At 49.6% G+C, this 22836-nt stretch overlaps 1 protein-coding gene across 1 annotated transcript; it reads right to left on the bottom strand.

The window, feature by feature from the left end:
• Nucleotides 1-720: 720 nt before the first annotated feature.
• Nucleotides 721-13285, bottom strand: LOC105696522. The gene is made up of 6 exons (XM_012419066.2): nucleotides 13089-13285; nucleotides 3356-3511; nucleotides 3178-3218; nucleotides 2922-3020; nucleotides 2056-2130; nucleotides 721-1976 (listed from the first exon to the last, which is right to left on the bottom strand). Exons 2-6 carry the CDS (start codon nucleotides 3498-3500, stop codon nucleotides 1773-1775), a joined length of 564 nt encoding a protein of 187 aa, XP_012274489.2. The 5' UTR covers nucleotides 3501-3511; nucleotides 13089-13285; the 3' UTR covers nucleotides 721-1772.
• Between the last annotated feature and the right edge of the window lie 9551 nt (nucleotides 13286-22836).

The raw sequence follows: 22836 nt of genomic DNA, 5'->3' as shown, positions 1-22836 counted from the left end.
GTATAGTCTCTATATCATAATATATATTAGTAATAATCGTAATGGCAATAATAATCTGTAATAGGCGAGTCGATAGTAAGTAGCTTTAGGTACGCGTCACCTTTTTTTCTTGTTTTTCCCGAGTACAATGATTCAAATCCTCTTGCGGCCTCGCCTCGCCTCGCCAATTCTGCAAATTAACAACAGCTTTGGCTCGGCATTTAATCGACATTGTCAATACTCCGCCGGAATAGGAGAGAACTTGGTGGTTCGTAAGGATTAAAAGAAATTCCCTACAACGGAGTAAGAGCACCCATGGATCGTAAATGGTATCGAGCGACATGTGCCATGGAAACGACATTTCCAATTGTTCGATTCAAAAGAGCCCTTTTTAACATAGAGAGTATACAAAGAAAATGTCCTTTGTCGAAATAAATCGCTTTACCCCTCCAGGGACCACTTAAGATAATATGAAAGGGTTATTCTATACATATAAATCGTCAAAATATTGATAAAACCTTTCTCCAAACTGGGTGCACGAAATAATTTCAAACTTTAGCACGTGATTATGGAGGCCCTAAGAAAGAACGCGATGCTCGTGACATTTCATTTTTCTACAGAAAAAAAATGTTTTTTTTTTGGTTTTTATCCGAGACAGATACAACATTTTTTTCGACAAATGAAATTTCGCGAATAGTCTCGTGATGAAGTTTCAAATTATTTAGTGCATCCAGTTTGGAGAAAAGTTTTATCAATGTTTTGATTTTTTCCTTATGTATATATGACACTTTCATATCACTATAATTCTTTCGATTGTTTGGTTTTGTGTATTACGAGAAGCTAGATAGTTTTGCAATGGGAAACGTTTCGTGATAGGTCAGGGTTGACGTTGAAAATGATTTTCTTTAACTTTATCTTGGTCTTCGTTGAATCGTTCTCGTTCTCCGGGACTTCTAATTGATTCTCGATCTCGGTTATAAATAATTCCTCTAAGAAGGCGGAACAGTTATTGAACTACCTGTAGGAGATTTGTCCTTTCGAAGGCTTGTATCCGGTGCCACTGGTTGGCCTTTTCTCATTCAAAAGATTCAGCCTCGTTAAAGCCATAGATTGCGGAAACGTCTTATGGAAGAACGCTAGGTACTATCATTCTACCGAAATCGAGCCGATCGTTTGACTGTCCCCGTAAAATCCCCAAGAATACGCGCAAACGTATCGTCCATCTTCCTTTCACTAAAGATAATATACATAATTGGCAATAAGGAAAGATTGTGATCGAACCTGGCCGCTAATCGGTGATCTAATCAATTCCCTAAGATAGGACCAATCGAAAGCCGACCATCGCGATCCAAATAAGTTAAGGAAAGCCCCACTCTAATTGAAAAATACCTAATCAAATCAATTGATACGAATAGGTCTCCTTAAATGGCGTATCCTCCAAGGAACGAAACAACACGTTCGTCTCTAAATTTGCTCTTATCATCAAAGGAGGACAGAACGTACCGAATAGCCTGGTAAAAGTTATTCCAAACCGAAGGAACTTGCAAATTAATTGAACGAGTGGAGTCAACAGGGCAATGACGGTGATAACGAATAGATAGGAAGATGGGGTGTCGAATCTAAGGGACTTTTAAATCAACCAAATGAGTGGAGTCAACAGTGCGATGCCGGTGATAACGAAGAGATAGGTGATGGGGCGTCAAACAGGTATCGGACAGGAGGGAGCGTTCTTCCATGACATGGTTCAACTAATAGCAAAGCCACGGACCGCTTCGCTCTTCCTAGGAGGGGTTTCAACAGTGATATGCATACGAGAGGCCCACGAGAAGCCAAAAGACCCGATCGGAAGTATGGCCGATCCTGTCGACGGCGTTCCTGCCGGGTCGCTTGCGTTTCGGCTTGGATTTCGTCCTCCTCTTTCTCGAGAAGACCGCATTGGTCGCGTTGGTGGGTGACTCGACGTTGCAGTAGCTGACATCGCAGCAGCTTATGCAGATCTGGAACGAAATAACCGAATTTATTTGCCGAGCCCATCGCCGGCTCTGGGAGGGACCTCGAAATTCCGCTATTTCGCACCTTTTGGGTGTCGACGGGAACGCAACCCACCGAGGCTGGGCCGCACTCCTCGCTGCTGGCGCACCTCTTGCTGACCTGCAAAAGGAGATGCTATCCTGAGCTCTTGGAACGGTCAGATCGGCAGGGAGTTCTCTTATCGAAGCCCTTTCGATCGAGTGGTCGACTGACCGGCGCCGCCACGATTTATGGCCTCTGTCCAACCCCTTATCCGGTTCTAGCCAATTTTGCCCAAAAAACCGGGAAAACTCGGTCCTTCCGACGGCTCGGCGGATAGTTACGATCCAGGGAATGCAACGAGCCGCGGAACACCCTCGCGACGGGATTCCTCTCTCCAGAGATGAGCAGGGAAGATGTGTTCCCGTCATCGTCGAAATTGAGGCACGGCTCCCTAGCGTCGTGGAACAGCTTTCAACGGGGCGAAATGTTCTCCATCGGTAAAGAAAGAACCCGTCTGCAGATTTCAACTACAGCACAGTATCGATAGAATGAAGTTATCGCCTTTTCGTCTTTAGTGTCAGGGTCGACGTAGGTTGGGATAGATGACCACGAATACCAAATAAAGTTGTTATGCGTGGATGATTGAGATTTGGATGCGGCACCCACGTATACCCTGTTTGACCGATCACGAAGGTTTCGTCCCTTTGAAAGTAGTTGCAATTTTTATAGAGGTGTAAAGGACGTAGAGGGCGCCAGGAGGCCGTGCCAAGCTTTCAAACAATGCCGCGAAATATCTCCCCGTTGATCTTTCTGCTCTTGCAGATACGTCGGACGTATGTCCAGGGTAAAAACCGTGACGGTGCTCGGAGTCGAGCCGATCCAATCGATGGGGTCCGGTCCCTGGGTTACGGAGAAGTAAATTTCCTTGCCAAGACGCTATTTCCGCGACTGTCCAAGATGTGCAGAGATCGGCAGAAGTCCCTACCGGCTGCCGAACAGGGTGTGTCTATGGCCCATTCGTTGCACATCTGTACAAGGAAGAGCCCCGGTCAATCCGATGCGAGGTGCACTTTAAATAACGAGTCGGGCTCAGTGTCGTTGGATCTCCCTCCCGATAGCCCTGGGACGGGAGACCCTGACCAACTGGCGCGTTCTCGAGAAGATTTTTAACGGGCTCATCGATACCTGGTTATCGCTCACGTTGACGCACGTGTAGCACGTTAGACCTGGATAAAAGAGAAGTACTCGGTCGGATAAGTCGGATCGAGGATTACCGCCGTTGTAGTTCTTCGTAACTATCTCCATGAGCCCCAAATGAACGAATTAGGCATTCTGAACCTCTCCTCCGCATGCGGATACCCACGATATATCTCTTCATCGTCCGGACCGGCAGCCTTCAAGCCGTTCCTCTGTTTGACGACGTCCTCTTTTGGGTTCCCGGACGCCAGGCTTCTGCCGCAGGTCGTTTCCGCAGCCAGGAGCAGCCCGACCATAACCCAAGTGATCATTCCTCACATCCCTGCGAACGGTCGAAAGGCTACGTCAGTCCACGCGTGCATCTCGAAAAATATAGGAACCTTAACCCTTTCATTGCGGCCGCTCCGCCAGACAATCGCTACTGAACGCGACACCACGCCGAAAGGGTGCACATTGCGCTTCGGCGGTCTTCGGTGTACAAACTTACGTCCTCCACCTGAACAACGCCTCCTTGACTGCCTTTAACAAATTCGCGTGATCATTCCTCACATCCCTGCGAACGGTCGAAAGGCTACGTCAGTCCACGCGTGCATCTCGAAAAATATAGGAACCTTAACCCTTTCATTGCGGCCGCTCCGCCAGACAATCGCTACTGAACGCGACACCACGCCGAAAGGGTGCACATTGCGCTTCGGCGGTCTTCGGTGTACAAACTAACGTCCTCCACCTGAACAACTCCTTCTTGACTGCCTTTAACACATTCGCGACCGGCAAATTTTTTCCCTTTCAAATACTGAGTACCGGCGAAAATAATGAAATCCTGAAACTGGTTGCCGCAAACTTGTGTCGTGTATCGTCATGGACGTGGTTCACGTCAGCGGCAATCAGGAATAGGATTTAAAATGACGTGAATTCACGTAAGCGGCAACCAGGAATAGAACTTGAAAAGACTTGAATTCACGTCAGCGGTCGCGAATGTGTTAAGGTAGAAATGTATGAGAACACCGATAGAAACGAAATGTCTGGACCTCTCCGAACGAATTTGGGCGCTAAATGCTCACGTACATTATAGTCCGCAGCGCATCGCAATATTCCTTCTGTAACATGCGATGGTCCATATGAAACCTATGAAATCGATCCCGCGCGGATTTTGCGAAACGCAATGCGCTGCGATGCGTCCCGGCATAATGTATGCGAGCCTTAAGGTGATGTGAAAGTGGCGGCGAAGAGGTTTTGTTTATAAAACATTTGTCCCAACTCGATTTACCGAATAGCTGGAAACTTTACACCGCGAATAGGGAGACTATAAGGAAGGTCCTGAGACTCATGAAATTTCAATTCTTTTCAAATTTCTTTACAGGTATTTTGAAAATAGTTTGTAAAAAATGAAATTTCGCGAGTTTCAGGACCTATCTTAGGGTCTATATATTCAGATTTTAAAGTATTAAACGATTCGTCATTTCGTAGAAAAGTTTTATGAGCGATTCAGCTTTCGGATGCTACCTTCACAACCCCTTAAGGGAGGGACTCGAAGGTGGCAGCAGCTAGCCGGTGCAATAGGCATTCCCTTAAACGCCACGTCCCTGGCTACGGAGTAAAAAGCCTTCTCTCGGCATATTTCCGTCCAAGGAGGTGGGGAAGCGAGCCGCAAATGCGCGGTGGACTCGAATCTCCCCCGTTAGGACCTGCGAGGAGTACTTGGCGCCCGCGCTCTACAAGGGGGCGCTCGGCTCCGCTCAATGGGATACGCGAGTCGCGGTGGAAGACCGAGTGGCGGGCCGTTGTTTCAAAATCGATGGAAAAAGAGGGAACCCACCCCTCCAGCGGGGGGAGGTAGTAAAAGGACGAGCGGGTGTCTCCGTTTCGTCGGCGCTCTCTTTATTTCGCTCTCGAGTCGCGAAAGAGTGTTCGCTCGCGTACCTCTCCCTCTCTGGTCTCGTCGGCTCTCCTGGCGATTGTCTCGGGGAATAAAGAAGAACCAACCAGCCACCGAGGGGGACTTTCCGCGGATAAAAGTGCCCGGACCTCTAACGACGCGCGGAAAACGTCCCGAGACTTTTCCTGCCGACGACGCGCGTCAAGAGGACGCCGAAGACTCGGTTCGCGATAAGCCGTGGCCCGGTGGCCCTTGGGTCCTTATCCTACAATAGCAATCGCTTTTATCGATACAGCCGAGGAAGTAAACGAGGAAGCAGCCAGGCCAAACTCACTTCCAGGGGGAGTCAACGCGCAGCTTAGCCCAGGTCGAGATAAGGAAGCGATACTCTGAGCGATCCTGGAGGGGCGGCATCCGTTTTGGCAATGCACCGAAGAGAGGAGGAGCGGAAGTGAAGGAGGAAAGGGCGAGAAAGCTCTGGATAGCTCTGGAGAGAGAGCCATTTTTCCCAGTGGCTCGGTGAAGAAAAAAAGGAGAAGCGCTAGTCGGGCTGGGTTTAAATAACGCCCCGGGCTTCGCGAAAAATGAGGGTGGACGAGGCCAGAGGACGGGGGCCAGGGGCTAGGGGCCCTCCGGGGCAGAAGGATCGCACTCGTTTGAGGATTAGGAATTTTTCATCGGGATATGGATCGACACCCCTTTCGCGAATTACCACTCGTGGAGAGAGGACCAAGGTGGCGATATTCTTTCTGTCCTACTCCCCACCTGGGATCGATCAGGCCTTTTTTTTTCTACTTTTCCCTTTTCGCTTCCAGGGTGTTTCCGGCCCGAATTTCAAAGTGTATCGGGACTCTCGCGACCCCGATCCATTTAGCTGTTTTCCTATCTGGGTCTCCCAGTTGAATGTTCAAGTTTTTCCACTTTTTAATGGAAAGTTCCTTCTTCTGGCGCACGCCTTTGCCAATTCGTACGAGCCCGAGGGGGACGATCTGTAACTTCATCCGAATGTCCCACGTTCCTTCGTAAGGGCGTAATTTCGGTAAATGTAACGAGGACGTGGAATTATCTCGTGCCTGTTCAAACTGCACATTCGATATTGAATTACCGTGGGAACGAGAACGCGTTAAGTTCTTTTTTTTTGTCGCCTATACGAAGCAATTTATATCGATTCCGTGAGATATATTCATTCCTCGGCGCGCTCTTCCTTCTATTTACTTTTTTTTCCTTCCCTTGGAATATTTCACGTCAAACCGCGGACAGAGAAGAAGAATCGACGGTTTCTTTAGAAAATGGTACATCTTACATTAAAACAAAAAGATTTAATTAACAATGCTCATAAGGTGATACGAAAGGGTCATTCTATATATTGAAACGTCAAAACATTTATTTTTTTTCTCCAAACTCGGTTCACCGAATCATTAGAAACTTCAGCACGTGATTATGAAGGCCCCAAGGAAGAACGCGATGCCGGTGAAATTTCATTTTTCAACAAAATCTTGTTTTATTTAGCGTAGACTAGAGCGGAGATCACATTTTCTCGGGAAAAATGAAGTTTCACGAGCATCGCGTTCTTCCTTAGGGCCTTCATAATTACGTGTTGAACTTTCAAATGATTCGGTGCACCCAGTTTGGAGACGTTTTATGTATATAGAATGACCCTTTCATAAAAGTAAAAGATGTGAAAAAAAAATAAATATAAAAATGTGTCCTCGCCATCACGCACTTTTTCCGAAAGTTGGAGTTGAAAGTTCGAGCCGCAGGACCGCGTCGCGGATAAGCGTCCTTTTCCCGGGGAAGGGTCTTTTTCCAGCGTTTTTCGAATTATTGGAGGCTATCGATCGGCGACTTCTCGCACCTTGAAAGTGGGGAGAGAAGCTGAGCTGTACCATCGCACATCGCGAGGTGACTGCGCCGGCCCAAAACCTATTTGCCTACGATTTGCCTCTCGGCTTCTCCAGCACCTCGGAGCGGGCTCGGGGAAGAAAAAGGAAGACCGTCGAAAAGAGATTAAAGCGACCCGAAAAGCTCTCCCGGAGACGCGGCGATTTCTCTGGGATTATTTATGAGAGAAGAGCCCTGAAAGAATGGTTTACTTTTCGAGGGTAGATCGGGAAGAGTTTCTTGCAGCGGGAGACACATCGAAAGGGGTCCAACTATCGGAAGAGAAGGACCCGATAGACGAAACAGCGTACTGCATCCGGTGATTAATTCGAGGAAAACGGGAAACACGAAGAATCGGCAAGAGTAATGGCATCTCTCCTAGCGAGAAATATAGCCCGTGATAGGAGCTGGAAAGGAACCCGAGGTTTCGAACGTTCAAACGAAAGGAAGCTTTTCCCTTGAGAGGATCGTACATCCCGAGGTTCAGAATTTCATTATTTTCCCCGGAACTCAGTATTTGAAACGGAGCAAATTTGCCAGTCGCGAATGTGTCAAGGTGATATGAAAGAGTGAGCCTACATATTAAGAATAATGAGTTCACGAGATTTCGACGGTTCTACGTCGACCTCTTCATCATTACTTTATTGAAACGTCATATGGAACGTTTCAGTTCGTATAATTCTTAATGTAGACCGCAAAAGCCTTCAGCATAAATATAAATGTCGATTAAATTTCCCAGCGCCTTTCATATCATCTTAATATGACGAGAACATTGTAGATAAAGAACCGCCAGAGGTATTTAATGGGAGGGATGCCGCATGTCGTGGGTGATAAAAAACTGTTCCGAGGTTCCGCGATAACGAGAACGGAATCCGCCGAAGAGAACCCAAGGATACTATCACAAACCCGTCGGATTATCCATTAAAAAAGTGACAAAGAGAGTGTAACGTTCTCGCGAGCTCGGCGGGAACATCGGGTAGGTGTGAACGAAATCCCGTTTAATTAACTCGAAATTAGGTTAACGGGCTCGGAGCCGACGTCCTCGTCATCAGCGTCGCCGTCATCGACGGGGTGCAACGCGGCTCGATATCGGGAAAATAATAAAAAAACATCTTCCTTCCACCCTACGACCGAGGACCTGACTTTTTACGGGCCAGTGCCGAGATACCGGGACCAGGACCATACCATACATTTTGTCGTGGATTTTCCAGGAGCTAGGGGGAGGCCGGAAGAGCCTCGTCCGATTTAGATGGCTCGATACTCTTCATGGAGAAATCGCTCGCCAAGAGTGCGACTAGAACCGCGACCGAATGAAATAATAGCCCGGTAAAAATTTTGGGGATTGTTGTGCGTCCGCTTTTCCTCCACTCGAAGAGTGGGACGAAGAACGTCTTCGATACCACGACCAGGGTTGGGTAATTTCAGGGTTTTCGAGGTTTTTCACGCATATTACGTAAATCAAGTAGTTTACAGTAGAAACCGTATCAAATATGGCGGACAAGACAGACGTAGGGCATGCGGTAACCGCTAGGTCATAACATCCATCTTGTCCATTTGTTTCATTCCATAATGTACTTTTTGCTCTTCCACCTTTATACATTTTGATACACATATTGATTACGAATCTTACGACTTCAAACAGCCGTTATCAGCCGTTATAAACAAACGTCAAATGCACATATATTTTATAGGATTTATTTAACTCAATAGTGTGTCGGTAATAACCAGAGCAGTTGAAGCGATATTAGAGGGGAAAAAAAATAAGATCGATTAAGGGAAAACCGATAAAGACGCGGTCCTATCTCTCTCCCGCCTCGCGTGGCATTTTCTTAACACTAGAACTACCAGCGGATTTTTTTTTCGTATAGGATGGGCCATTTGAAACCAGTCATTTTGACTGGTCTTGGTAGTTCTAGTGTTAAAGAAACGCGACCTCAAATTGGATCATCTTCGACTCCGTTCATCGAGGTCCATTGGTGCATTTGGATGCGGGGGAGGTCCTTTAAACTCAACCAAGGCCCAGGGCATTTCTCTCGGGGTAGATAAAAGTCTGGTAGAGAGATGGCTTCCGAAAGTCAGACTCGGAGCTCCCTGAAAATAGCCTTATTCGATTTGGGGGCTCGATACCTCCTTACCGAGAAGTACGGCTACCTTGCCCGTAGAATGGGATTGAATTAAATGATGTCCCTGGCAAGTAAAGCGAGGCTTTCGCTACCCTAAATCCTCGGCAGGTCGAATTAGCGAGTATCTACCGTCCCCGTTAAAAGCTCTCGTTCCCCTCAATAGAAATTTCTGCTGGGACTGCATTCTGCTCTGTTATCGATTAAACAAAATGGATTTTAGTTATGAGAACAAGAACAATCCTGGAATTTCGCCTATGACAACTGCATATAGCCCCTTAAGCTCACGGAAGCCTCCGGTAGGAACTTTGGAATTAACCCCTTCGGTCTAATGGCTCGAGGGTCCCCAGGAGGAGCGATGCACTTCTGCTCCCAGCCGCGAAGGAATGAAATTCTACGTACATCGTCCAGGAAGGAAGTCCCCCGTTTCACGGTAAGAATAGGAATTATTAGGGCGCGTCCGTTCCGACGCGCCGTTCCTCGTTTCGTCACGGACGTAAACCCGCCTTCTTGATGCATTGCCCCATATCTCAAAACGACGCCGCGAGTTGGCGCTTCGATCCGGCCTGCTCTCCGTCGTCCTCAGGCAATATCCTATCAGTAACGTTATCACGAGACGAGTAGCAGGACCCCATGAAACCGTTTAAAGCCGCCATCTCGCACCCCCGCGTCGCGACGTCGATCGCGGCGAGGTAGAAGGCGCGGCCCTCCCTTTTCCACCTCCCCGTGGGAGTCGTTGGGGAGGGAAGAGGAACACCGAGTACCAGACAAGAGGTTAGGTTTTATTCCGTCCAGCCGCAGACAGCCGTGCCGAAGTCGTACGCCTCCTGGCGTTTGATCGTCCTCCCTTTTTCACGGGGACGCACCGCGGGAGAGACACGATGTACCCTGGTGGACATGAATGCCATCCCACCACGTATTGGCGGCGTCATACCCGCAGGGAAGGCATCCATGTCCAGCAGTGTACTCATCTTGGGTTGTCGCGTTGCTCCAAATTAACCTCCTTTCGTCACGAGCGCCGACTTTAGTCAGTAAGAAATTCTGCCACATCTGCAGAGTATCTTTTTATTGCATTCACCCATATTGGATTAACCATCCTAGAAGTGCATTTTGAACGTACGTAACATAGTTTGGACATCGAGACGAGACGAGAAGGCCAGCTATATTGGGATGACTTTTAATTTCTAAAAAGTTTAAAGCTAGACTCTTGGTTGGAAATGTAATAATGATACGACAGAACAGTTGTTGTTTAACACTTAGAAGAGTGTATGTAGTAAAGGCAGTCAAGGAGGCGTTGTTCAGGTGGAAGACGTAAGTTCGAACACCGAAGACTACCGAAGCGCAATGTGCACCCTTTCGGCACGGTGTCGCGTTCAGTTGCGGAATGAAAGGGTTAAGCAGCAGCGTTTGTTGCCGAGGTCCATTTCTTTGCTACTTAGATGGAAGGTCGTTCGAGTACTACTTTCGGATCTCGTTATCCGATGATTCGGCGGACGCTATCTCGGTACCACGTCGGTACCACGTCGGTGAATGACGGAATGCACCCTTAGCGAGTGAACCCTTGGAAACCACGAGGCTCGCCACTTGGCACGCTCCCGGTCGCGTGCCGTGCGACGTGCTCAAGGAGGGGCATCTTTTTGTCTTCCGCGGCTTGGCCCGGGCCTGTTGGACCCGTTAACGAGGCGTTTCCCGACCGATTACGGACCCTTTTCCCGTCGCGTCTCGTCCGCGCGAAGACAACCGCTGATACACCCTTCTCGAGGTTGCCCCTTATCCAGCCGCCGCTCACGGCACGTTTAATTGGACGGGCAAAACGGGGCCGCGAACCCTTCTTAGAGTTATAAGGAGGTTAATTTTCAAAGGAACGTCCGTTATCGCACTTTCCTTCTCGCGAGTCCCGCTCGAGGACGTTTGATCTTCCTGGCCGAACGCCACCGAGAGACGAAGGCCTCGTTAACGGGGTACCCCTTCCGGATGGTGGACTCCATCCTATACCCTCTGTTCCCAGTCATCGTTTCTATGGGAGCTCCGAAGCGATACGGGGAATTCTATATTTATCATGGCAGAGAAAATCATTTCTACAGCGCCGATGTATAGAAAGTCATCGTTCCCAGTCATTGCTTCTACGGGAGCTCCGAAGCCATATGGGGAATTGGGTATTTACCGCGGAGAAAATCATTTCGACAGCGCTGATGTATACAAAGTCATCGTTCCCAGTCATGGTTTCTACGGGAGCTCCGAGCGATACGGGGAATTCTATATTTACCATGGCAGAGAAAATCATTTCTACAGCGTCGATGTATACAAAGTCATTGTTTCTACGGTAGCTCCGGAGCGATACGGGGATTTCGATATTTACCGCAGAGAAAATCATTTCGACAGCGCCGATGTATACAAAGGGTGGGAAAGAGGCCGAGGGGGCGAAGGATCCGCGAGGGGGTGATTTAACGCAGCCAATCCCGGCGGCTCGTACGTTGGCTTTTCTAATTTGAGCGTTTGATGTCGGATCGTCTTTTGTCTCTTACGCTTCCGCGAAGAAATAAAGAGCAGTTACCCGGTCCTCCCTCCGCGCCCCTTCGGGTTCGCTCCTTTCCGTCCATTGTCTGCAAGCCGCGATTCGGTCGTCGTTCGCGACCTATTCCCTCCCGGCCGTGCTCACCTCGCCGTTGTCCCCCAGGAACCGCAACCGCCGCCGGATCCGGATTCAACGTAGTACCCAAATTAATGTTTCGGATTCCGAGTCATTGGCGAGAGGCTACTTTTCCAAAAACTTCTCCATGGCCCTCTAACCGAAGCATTCGGCCAAGTGGCCAAAGTGCCGTTTACTCAATTAGGAATTCCGACCATATACGGTAATACGAGTCTCGTTATCGGGCACCCCTTTTCCACCTGAGATTCGACTAATGGCCCTAATCTTCTAAGGATTTCATCTAACTTGATTTAATGGTATTGCTGCATCCTCGAGGTACCTTGATAATGTGGCATGCGACCGGTGTTAATCACGCGACGGGTTGACATTTCACCCCGGAAGTGTCAATTATTCGCCACCCTGAGTATAATGCTTCTACATGTACAACGCATTCGATGTTTGAAGCATTAACATGTAACAGGTAATCCAGATGTAATTGGAGAATGTACCCCTAAAAAATTTGAGATGTAATTAGACAATGTGTATCCCCCCAAAAATATCCACCCACGTTCCGTCATTACCGCGGAATCGTTAGGTACACGGTTCTCCGCTTAGAATTTCAAATACCATCCCTCGACGAAAGATAGTCGAGTAAACAGAGACCACCAGTTTCCTTTTAACCCTTTCAGCGCTGGACATATAAGTGCATTTGGTCGAATATGGCTCGTGCGCCCTGACGAAATTCGCCCATACGCAAAAAGGGTTTACCTTAACACTTTGCCGGCCGCTCATTTTTACCCAATAGTTGCAATATAATTATTATTAAAATAGGCATTAAGATACCTGTTACGCCATTTTAATTGCATAGTCATATATTTTTAAATTATTATCATATAAATTATTATATAGATTGACCGTTCCTGACAGGGATGGAGGTCAGGTTCAAAATCAAGTCCTGACCAATCATACGTCAAAGAACCCTCTTCGTCACTTTCAGAGTCACTAATTATCGGTCTCCCCTCATTTTACAATGCATCGGCATATATTTCTTCATTGTAGAACACATTGAAAGGCAATTTATAACTTGTAATAGATCTAACAATAAGCTTTCGCTATTCTAAAGCAGCGACGAAAGAGAATCTCAAACTAACCGAACCGCGTCCGCATAAAATATTAAAAAAAAAAAAACGATCTGGTAAATTAGGAGGGGAAAACAGTAGAAACTGTTTGTTATTTCTTGCTCTGACTGAATATATCTACCTGTGTAATCAGCGCAATGAGGCATTACCGCTGGGGAAAAGAAGTCACGCGTACGTGAGGGTGGCCGGCAATGTGCTAAAGGGTAAATCGCGGTACCAGGGTACCAGCTCCTGCATGTCCTCGCATCACTTACTTGTGATATCCGGCCGTCTGTTCGGAGGTGTTCATTTGTCCTGAGGTCGGGGTACCCGATCGTTAACCGTTCCTTTCTCCTTCCTTCGGCCTCCCTTCTCGGAGCGCTCTCCCTCGGTCAGCTGCGAGCGAGTCGCGAGCATCCTCTCTCCTCCGAGGGCCCCTTCATAAGGGACCGCGGTTCTTGATCATCCTCGAAGTCTCCTCTCCTCGCGGAGGAGCGAGTCCAAAGGTCCTAGACCGACCTTAGATCCCGCGGGAGCTCCATTACCGAGATCTGGCGTCCCCCGGAGCGGAAGAACGACTGGACCGGTCCCGACCAACCAGCGTGGACCCTTCCGATGGCCTTTCCGATAGATCGAGCCTCCGTCTCGAGTAGGGGTACCACCACCTCCCCGAACTAGACCTTTGCGTCCTAACGACTCTAGAGAGCCACGCACCTTCTGGCTTCGACTTCTTTCGTTACCAACACCCACGGGATTACCTAATCGATCGATCGCGATCGTTCCAGGGATTTTCCTTCGCTATTTCCGGCCCGACCGGAGCTGCCAATCTTCGCAACAGGAAGCTCACCTACACCGGAACTACTCCCCTACTAGCACAGAATAATGTCAAAATATTTCTTTGCAATCTTAGATAAATATCACAAGCTAAAGATCTTTTAAGATGTGGGTTGCATTTCAAGACATCTAAAGTACTCGTTGAAAATCTCAATGACATATTCAGTTTTAATCATTTGTAAGCATGTAATAAAAATCCATTTTTTACTTCGCGATTATTATTGGGCACTTCGTTGGTATGAAAAAAAAAAAAAAAAAAATAATAACGACAAATCCTACAATATTTCCCTTCCGCTATTTCATTATGGGACCAAGTGTGATCTTTATTTGAAATATTTTCAAAACGTTTATAATATATTCGGCAGGTTATAGTATTTAAAAAGTACCTATATTAAAATGAAACACGTGAGGCTGGTATTATACAAGCATTATAAAAATAATACTCCAAAGTAAATGCCTTGGAAATATTTCAAATGTCCGTTAAATATTAATAAAATTTAGGATATTCGTTAAATATATAGATAGCACAGGAGAGATATTTCGTGTTACTAAGGTCTTCACGGAGGAAAGGCAGTTATCCTCGAAATTCTTCAGGAATTTCTGACCGACCGGAGTAGGGAGGTCCGTCGGTCTCTCGTTTTCGGAGGATTGAATTTCGCGACGTTGGTTCTTTTCGTCCAAAACTGATATCGATCGGGTAACCTCTACCAGGCCTCTTATTTTAGTAGCGAGAAGCGGCGTGGAGAACATACGCATCGAGAACCCTTAACTCGTCGAGAACGCGTAAAGAGACGCACTCCAGCGTCTCCTGGATCATCCCCGAGGAAGAAGAAGAAACGAGTCGCCTAGCGAGAAGAGCCAGGACTTCCGTACCTCGGAGAACGCTTTCCACCGCGGTGCCGGGAAGACTGAACCAATTTCGACCATCCAGCGTGGACCCTTCCACTGCCCTTCCGGTGGATCGAGCCGCGTCCCTCGCCCCGCGACCGATGTAGGCGAAGTGGGGGCTAACCTTCACCCCTCACCCCTCGTGGGGGGTTCGTTACGAGAAAAGAGAGCGTTTCCCGCGAAAAAGCCCAGCAATTTCGGCCAGTAGACGTGGACCCTCCCGATCTCGCCCGGTTTTAAGGTACAACCCGACCTGGCGAGGAAGCGCACCCCTTAGCGGTTTGCCGCCAAGTCGAGGTGCCGCTCGTGAGCTCGGTGCGGTCGATAGAGTATCCGCCCGAGGTAAAACGCGCCCTCCAGGGGTACCGGGGAATGGTTCCTCGGAGAGAAGGCCTCCGGGTGCCCGAGGATGGGGGACCCGGAGGTCCTTCCTCGAGACGGGGGCGAGCAGAGGTTACGGCGTCTGCCAAGGCTCGAGTGCGCCTGACGAGCTCGGCGAGAGGTAGAAGCGGCCGCGGCGCCACTCTCGTCGGGCGACCGAGACCCGCGACACCCTTCGGTGGGAGAGGGGACCTCCTCGAGACGCGGCGAGAGACCCTCGCGGGCGAGAGGTGGGCTCCGGCGCGCTCCGCGGGGACACCTGCGGCCTGGGAGGCTCGGGCACGACTGAGCGCCGAGGCCCGGGAGGAAAGCCGCGAACGTCCCCGAATTTACCCGGAGAGATCCGAGTCGACCCGAAGGGCTCGCGGGAGGAGCCTCGATCCTTTCGAGAGAGGAGAGTCCTGGATCGGAAGTCCAGATCGAAGGATGGAAGGACCGGCGCCGAGTGCTCGACTGAGGAGCGTCTCCAAGAGGGGTACCTCCAAGAGATGTAGGAAGGAAACGCTTCCAGGGCTCGGGGGCAGTTCCTAGACTTCTTCTTCTTAGAGAACCCCTCAGGGGTACACCCCTCGGCGACGCTTCGGAACCGAGGAGGGGCTAGAGAGCCCGCGGCCGGGAAGCGGCGACCTTCCGCCCCGGGAAGACGAACACCGGTCGGGCAAAAATGGCGGATCGATCGCCGAGTCCGGCCGGGGTCGCGGAGGGCTCCTAGGTAGGTCAAAGGTAGGTCCTTCTTTCCCGGATCCCTCGGACGGGGGTGGGATCCGGACACGGCGCTGCAAGGGCCACTCGGGCCTCCCCCGGACTCTCTTCATTGGATTTGCTTCGAGCCTTCTCAAGGAGCTCGTTGAATGCGGACGTCCGACGTCCGCATTCAACGAATGGAACGTCGATCGAGATCGAGATCGAGATCGATCGAGCGCTTCGTCGAGTCCCCGAGAGGCGCACGCCACGTCGGCCCCGAGAGGGGTCCAAGGGTCTCCGGAGTGAGGAACACTTCTTAGACGACTTTGGCGAATCGGAGATTCCCCTAGAGTTGGCCGGCTCTCGCCGCTACGCGTTGGCTAATCCCCGGAGAAACAGTTGGCGGAGTGTCTTCCCTTGTTCGGTGGTTCCACCGAGCCGAGAGGAGGTCGACCGAATCGGCTCGAGCGCCCGCCAGAGGGCCGATCGATTCCAAGTGGGGCCGAGCTGGTCCGAAATCTCGAATCGGGCTCGTCTTTGTATGAAATATAGATGGTGATATGAAAGGGTCGTTTTATATATATNATTTACATATATATAAAGCGTCAAAATATTTATATAACTTTTCTCCAAACTGGGTGCACCGCATCATTTGAAACGTTAACACGTGGTCATGGACGCCCTAAAGAAGAACGCGATGCTCGTGAAATTTGATTTTTCGAAAAAATGTTTTTCTTTGGTTCTTGTAGGAATTTTTAAAGGCCCAGACCAGAAGCAAAATGGCGTCGAGCTCTCATATTTCGATCGATATCCAGTTATAGAAGGCTCTAATACGAGAAACGACAGGGTCAGGACAATTGTACGGCGATTTAAAACACTCTGGTAATCGAGAAACCGGCATCTGAACGGAATAAAGAGCAAAAAAGTGTCTTATGCGCTGTTATGTTAATACGAAGTCTCGGAGTGAAAATTTAGTTGACACGGAAATCACAGATGGCGCAGAGGGTCCCTCTGCAGTCAATTAGGCCCTCAGAAACCATGAATCCAGAGGATTACTGGAGTTTAACTTAGATTTCTTTATAATTATTGTACGAAAAAAACAGGTGGAGTATGCCATTTGGTACAATACCCAATATAACTCGACAGGGCTCTGGATATAAAAACGAACGTCGGCAACGTAGCTATTTAGAAGGATCTTTTCTACCGACGTCGATCAAGTTCCTCGAGGTGCTCCACTTCACCTTAAGCGAAGCGAGTCCGAGTTGAATGGAGGGTTCATTCATAGGACCTCCACGCGACCGGCGTCTCGTACTCGTACTCGGCCTCCGCGGGCTGGAGCTTGCGGACCCTGTTGCGGGGTCGTTCTTAATGAGAATCGGACACAATACCCTCACCGAGGATCCATTGTGCTCGTCTCGTCGAATCGCTCGTCCACTGCTGACGAATCGACCGAGAGTACCTGCCGGGTCAACGAAGAAAGAAGCCACACGTGGAAGCGTTTTTTCGCGCGAAATTGCACACCTCCTGGAGGACTAATTTGATCCGGTGGGTTTAGTTCCTTTTAGCACTATAACTACCCGCGGATTTTTTTTGTATAGGATGGGCCATTTGAAACCAGTCATTTTGACTGGTCTTGGTACTTCTAGTGTTAAGGGCTCGACTGGAGACGAAGGTTCAACGAAGGGTCCACAGTGTCTTTCTCGTTGCTGGATCGTATAAGAGCTTATCGCTGACATGCGTTGCCCGTTAGCTGCTTATAGGAAAATAGCTATCTCGGGAATTATTCGATTAGAACGAGTTTCTATCGCTATGGGTTTACGATCGTGGTCTCGAGGCGATTACGGCTCGGAAAAGTGTCTGAATCAGAAGGTAATGTTAGAGTAAAACGTTATTCGACTCCCCCCGGGTAACGTCCCAATTTGTCGGCAACTGTTCTCGCACTTTCAAAGTATCGGCGATATGGATAATCGATGGAAACGTCGAAACGCGCTATCTACCGGCGACTTGTATTAACTTAACCCGCGCATGCTGGTTTATCAATCGAGAGTAAGCATTGGCCGCACTCTTACCGATGTCGGCTTCGGTAATTTACTCGACCGTCAAGACATCCACGGTTGGTAAGATGCACCTCAAAATTCCCATCGTCGACCCACTACACAGAATCCGGGTTGTCGGTAAGTCGGTTCCCGCGTTCCGTCTTAACGACCAGGTTCTTAGTTTGGCGAAAGATTTGCGTAGATGGCGCCGTTCATCGCCCCCCATTTCGCCGTCAAGGCATCCACGGTCGGTAAGATGTACCTCAAAATTCCCATCGTCGACCCACTACACAGAATCCGGGTTGTCGGTAAGTCGGTTCCCGCGTTCCGTCTTAACGACCAGGTTCTTAGTTTGGCGAAAGATTTGCGTAGATGGCGCCGTTAATCGCCCCCCCACTCCGTCGGTCCAATTACGCCGCAAAGCCGTCGCAAACTTTTCCACGCTCAATAACGCCGACGGATCGACTCTCTTGTGTGTCTCTTCATCGTCCACTTTGGGCCAGGCCAAACGGCTGGGCGGTTCCATTAACACGATCCATAAATCGATAGAGGGTTTCGCCGTGGACGAAAATTTCCCGCGAAAGAGTGCGGGGTATCTCCGTTCTTATCGCTACGCATTACCCTCGTGAGGGATGCCGGTGGAAAGCATACGAAAGTATGCAACGCATTTCCTAAAGCGTCTTCCCTCTCACCGAGAGTGACTGCTCCTCTTACGATAAAATCTTTGGAAATAGTCGAAAGCCCCTAAGTAAGGAGGGCGACGTCGGTGGAGTTCCCAGGACGCGAAGCGACCCCGAGCGTGAAGAACAGCGCTATCGGTAGTCGTGGTCCTGGGAGTTTCGATTGGGCCGACCGGGTCGGTTTTCCACCCCTAAGCCCTAAGAAGGCGAGGCTGATTAGCAGCCGGCGCGATTGCGCGTCGGGTTTTCGTTTTTACCACGCGGCACCGCGAGGGCGAGCGCCTTTGTAACTCGGCTTGCGCGTTCCCTCTCGGCGTGGTCATTTTGGGCCCCGACCGGCGCTCCTCCATTTGCCCCGTCGGGGGTTTGAATTCTTACCGTGGCCGGCCGACCGGACGACGAACCAGCCATTTGGAATTCGATCAGAAATACTTAAGGTGGCGTCTGCCTTCCCCTTTGCCCGTTTGCCCGCCACCGCCCTCTCTGCGCGGTGCACGGCTTTGGGGTCTCCTCCCTCTCGAGTTCCCCCGGCCTCCGCGCGGCGCTCGGATCGCGCCAATAGTTCCGAAGGCTTCCGAAAGAATTTAAATTAGTCGGCATATCGGACCGGCTAAAATTAATTGATTTATGGATCTCGATTGGCTCTCTCCCCGACGGAGAGTCCAATTATAACGGGGGCAGCGATGCGCCCGGCAAGAAAACATCCCCGGAGGCTCGACAAAAATCGCCGGGATTTCTCCGGAGACCGATCGACCAGGGACATTAGGAACGTCCTTCCGATGCCTGGACCTCGTCTCCAGGGAACGTCGGAAACCGCGGGATTAGGTCCGGACGCTTATTTCGCGGCTTTGACCGCTTTCCTGGATTTCTTAGTAGCAGAGATGAGCGGGGGGATGTTTCACGCCATCGTTTGAAACCGAGGCAAGGTCCACTGGCGCCCTCTACGCCCTTAACACCTCTGTAAAAATTGGAACTACTTGGGTATACGTGGGTGCCGCGTCGTAATCTCAATCATCCACGCATAACAACTTTATTCCGTATTCGTGGTCTTCTTTCCCAACCTATGTTGATCCTGATACAAAAAACGAAAAGGCGATAACTTCGTTCTATCGATCCTGTGCTGCATTTCAAATCTGCACACGGGTTTTTCCTTCACCGATGGAGAACATTTCGCCCCTTTGGAACTTGTTCCACGGCGCTAGGGAGCCGCGCCTCAATTTCGACAATGGCGTGAAACATCTCCCCGTTCATCTCTGTTAGTAGGCATTCTGGTTAAGGTCAGGATGTTCCCTTTGGCTTGGTAGATTCGACCGGAGCCACCCTTTTGCTCTCGGCGTTCCTCCTCGACGCCATTTTGTGGCCGGCCGGCTCGCGAGGGAGCCGCAAAGCGCATCGCGTGCGAGCTAATGAGAGTAATCACTTAATAAAAGCGGCTCGCCATCGCGTGACGCCTCGGCTCGACGCGAACGCATAAACGAGAATCAATATTTGATTTTCGAGTTAGCCTCCGAGACTCTTTTCTTTATTCCCCGATAGGCGCCGGCACGCTGGACCAGAGAGCCACCAGTCAATCGTTTTTAGAAACCGACCTAAGCCCACCGCGACTAAGTGCGACCTGTACAGCTGCTAAATTCCACATTTTTTGGAGAAAAAATGCGTCCAGACTAATTGCGAGACGGGATTAAAGCCAGAGATGAGCGAGGAGATGTTTCACGCCATCGTCGAAAGGGAGGCACGGCTTCTTAGCTCCGTGGAACAGCTTTCAAAGGGGCGAAATGTTCTCCATCGGTAAAGAAAGACCCCGTCTGCAGATTTAAAATGCTGCACAGTATCGATGGAATGAAGTTATCGCCTTTTCGTTTTTAGTATCAGGGTCAACGTGGGTTGGGAGAGAAGACCAGGAATACGAAATAAAGTTGTTATGCGTGGATGATTGAGATTACGACGCGGCACCCACGTATACCCTGTTTTACCGATCACGGAGATTTCGCCCCTTTGAAAGTAGTTCCAATTTTTAGAGAGATGTATAGGGCGGAGAGGGCGCCAGGGGGCCGTGCCTCCCTTTCAAACAATGGCGTTAAACATCTACCCGCTCTCATCTCGGTCAAAGCCGTTTCCCTGGAGCCGATTCCCACGCAAGGAATTAACATCGCAACATCATCGGTCATTCCGAGTGTGACACTCGTACGGGAGGAAATCGATCGCGGGCCGGAGGGTTTGGCAAAAAAGGGTAAAAACGCTGCCGGAGACGGTTTCCGCGCGATTCGGCGGTCTTGCGTGAAAATCCCCGTCAAAGGATATTTCGCGGTTGCGCCGTCGAATTTGCCACACATGACCGGAGGCTTTCCATCGATCACGAGCTCGAGAGGCGAGGACCTGCTCGTAAACGGGGAGACCCGAGCGCTACGGCGGGAAAAAATGGAAACATCCGTCCGATCGTCCATTCGTCATCCGTCCTGGGCATTTGGTTCGGCGATGTAGGTCCTCTCTCAATCGATCGATTATTTCCCTTTTTTATACTAGTGATCGGCCAATCTTTGGAAAGTCGTTGCCGAATATAATTCCGCGGAATCGCGAGGATGCCGAAGGGGAGGACTTGTTCCCCTGACGGAACAATCCCTTCCATTACGAGACGAAGACTAAGCGGGTAACCGCTTGCTTGCAAAGTTGGATTTTACGTTAACAGGTGGATATTTTTCTTCGCCAACCACTGATTCCCTTTCGATCAGAAACCCGCGACGTCTTCTTGTCACAGGAGACATCTGAGATAGTCGATACAAAGGACTTAAGATGATGCGAAGCACCTCGAAGAACTTGATCGTCTTCGGAAAAGAAGATCTTTCTAAATACCTATTTGTTTTGTACATGGAAAGCGGTGTCGAATTATATTGGGTATTGTACTAAATGGCGTGCTCCATGTGTCACTTCCGTGCAACAATCATCGTCATTGCATCACACGTCTATCAGGGTTATTAATACAGAGTAGCAATCACTGCTTAACCAGTTTCAGATGTATCGATGAAATGACTGGTAATGTCAATGGCGTTTATTTCACTTAATTCGGACGGTTCGATGCAATACCCTTAAAAACAAAGTGTCTTATTCGAATCTACTGATTTTGGGAGGGTTCTTCACCTTAACTGGTTTCCGAGGGAAGTTTCGGTGGTCCTCGGTAATCTCCAGTTTCCGTTGGCGACGTGGTGCTCCGTCAAAGGGTTACCGGTACGCGGACGATCCCCCGGGTGAAAATGAAATTTCCGTGCCAGCCGGTCCCTACGAAAGTCTAATTTCGAATTCGGAAACCGGTGGGGTTCCCTTCCTCTTGGGAAAGGATTCCGTCGTTACCCCGAACGCGTTCGCGCCAGGGTAAGGGGGGTCAGGAAAGGGGTTAAAGGAGAGGAATCGTAAGAAACGATAAACAGGGTGGATCTTATTCAAATACAGACACGATCGTGGATTTAAGAAACCCCATATGCCCGACTCCGGTCGCCCAGTCCCGGTGCACCTGGGTCCTGGGAAAAGGTGGGAACCTCCTCCTCTCTCTCTTCTCTTTTTTTTTTTCCCCCGTAAATAAAAGCGGCAGGGGGCTCGATTCCGCCGAAATAACTTGTCCCCGATCCGCGCCCTTTACGGCTCATTTAAAAGCGAGTCTTCGAAACCAAAGTCTAACCCTTTCGGCTCTTGCCATAAGGGAAGGTGTCCGACACCTGCTTCCGCCATTCCGCTGAATTTCACGATTTGATCGTCTAAGTTAACACACCAATATGTATTTTTACATGCCACGAGAAAAGTGACGATGCCACGGAAACATATATTTTCTGATTTGTAATTCCTTCATTTTACGTTTTTTCTTTCTTTCTTTACGTAAAACTTCAGTTATGTAGGGTGTACAAATGCACGTAAATTTCCGTGGATTTTTTTGGTCAGTGAGGGAGGATTTCTGGAGGAATCCGCCTCAGGAGGTTTAATTAGGGGATGACTCCGCGGAACCTCGGGCAGTCCACTCCCGAGAGGTCCTTTGTACGATCGGATACCTTGGCAGGGCGAGAAAATTAAAGGATAGCAGAGACACACCTCGGCCGGGATTAAGGATCCTTCTCCGAAAGCGGCGTGACAATGGCCGAAACCGACACCGTCATCCCGGTTAGAAGCGGACCCTTTAAGAAGCGGATCTTCCCGAAGGATCGGCTCGGACGGTATCGGGATCTAGCGTCAAACTCGATCCGGCGATCCCGATCCGCTCCCTGCTCCGAAAAGGGGAGCCGCGCGTAAAGGAGTGACGCCCGCGCGCGAGTAGAGTAAGGAAAGAAGAGGAGGGAAACGTAAAAACCCGAAATCCGAAATCTCTTGAGAAAACACAGCTGTGAGGGCAGGTATCCGTTCTCCTTGGGGTCCATAAGGGGGTGTTAGAGCGGGGGCACGAGGGGGTTAAAAACCTGAAAGAGGTCCGCGGGAAGGGGGCCCAAAACGAAAAAAATACCCGGCGAGCCCTGCATCCGAGATATGTCATCTTGCGCAAT

The sequence above is a fragment of the Orussus abietinus genome, unplaced genomic scaffold, assembly GCF_000612105.2.
Source record: "Orussus abietinus isolate OABI.00-Male unplaced genomic scaffold, Oabi_2.0 scaffold13, whole genome shotgun sequence".
Classification (NCBI taxonomy): Eukaryota; Metazoa; Arthropoda; class Insecta; order Hymenoptera; family Orussidae; genus Orussus; species Orussus abietinus.
This window is presented reverse-complemented; position numbering and strand designations above follow the sequence as displayed.

Excerpts from the sequence above, each read along its gene's own strand:
- LOC105696522 (XM_012419066.2), bottom strand. The coding sequence starts at position 3,500 with ATGATCACTTGGGTTATGGTCGGGCTGCTCCTGGCTGCGGAAACGACC. Across the intron at positions 3,219-3,355 it reads GGACGATGAAGAGATATATC|GTCTAACGTGCTACACGTGC; the intron begins GTGGGTATCCGC and ends TCTTTTATCCAG. Across the intron at positions 2,131-2,921 it reads GTCGCGGAAATAGCGTCTTG|GTCAGCAAGAGGTGCGCCAG; the intron begins GCAAGGAAATTT and ends CTCCTTTTGCAG.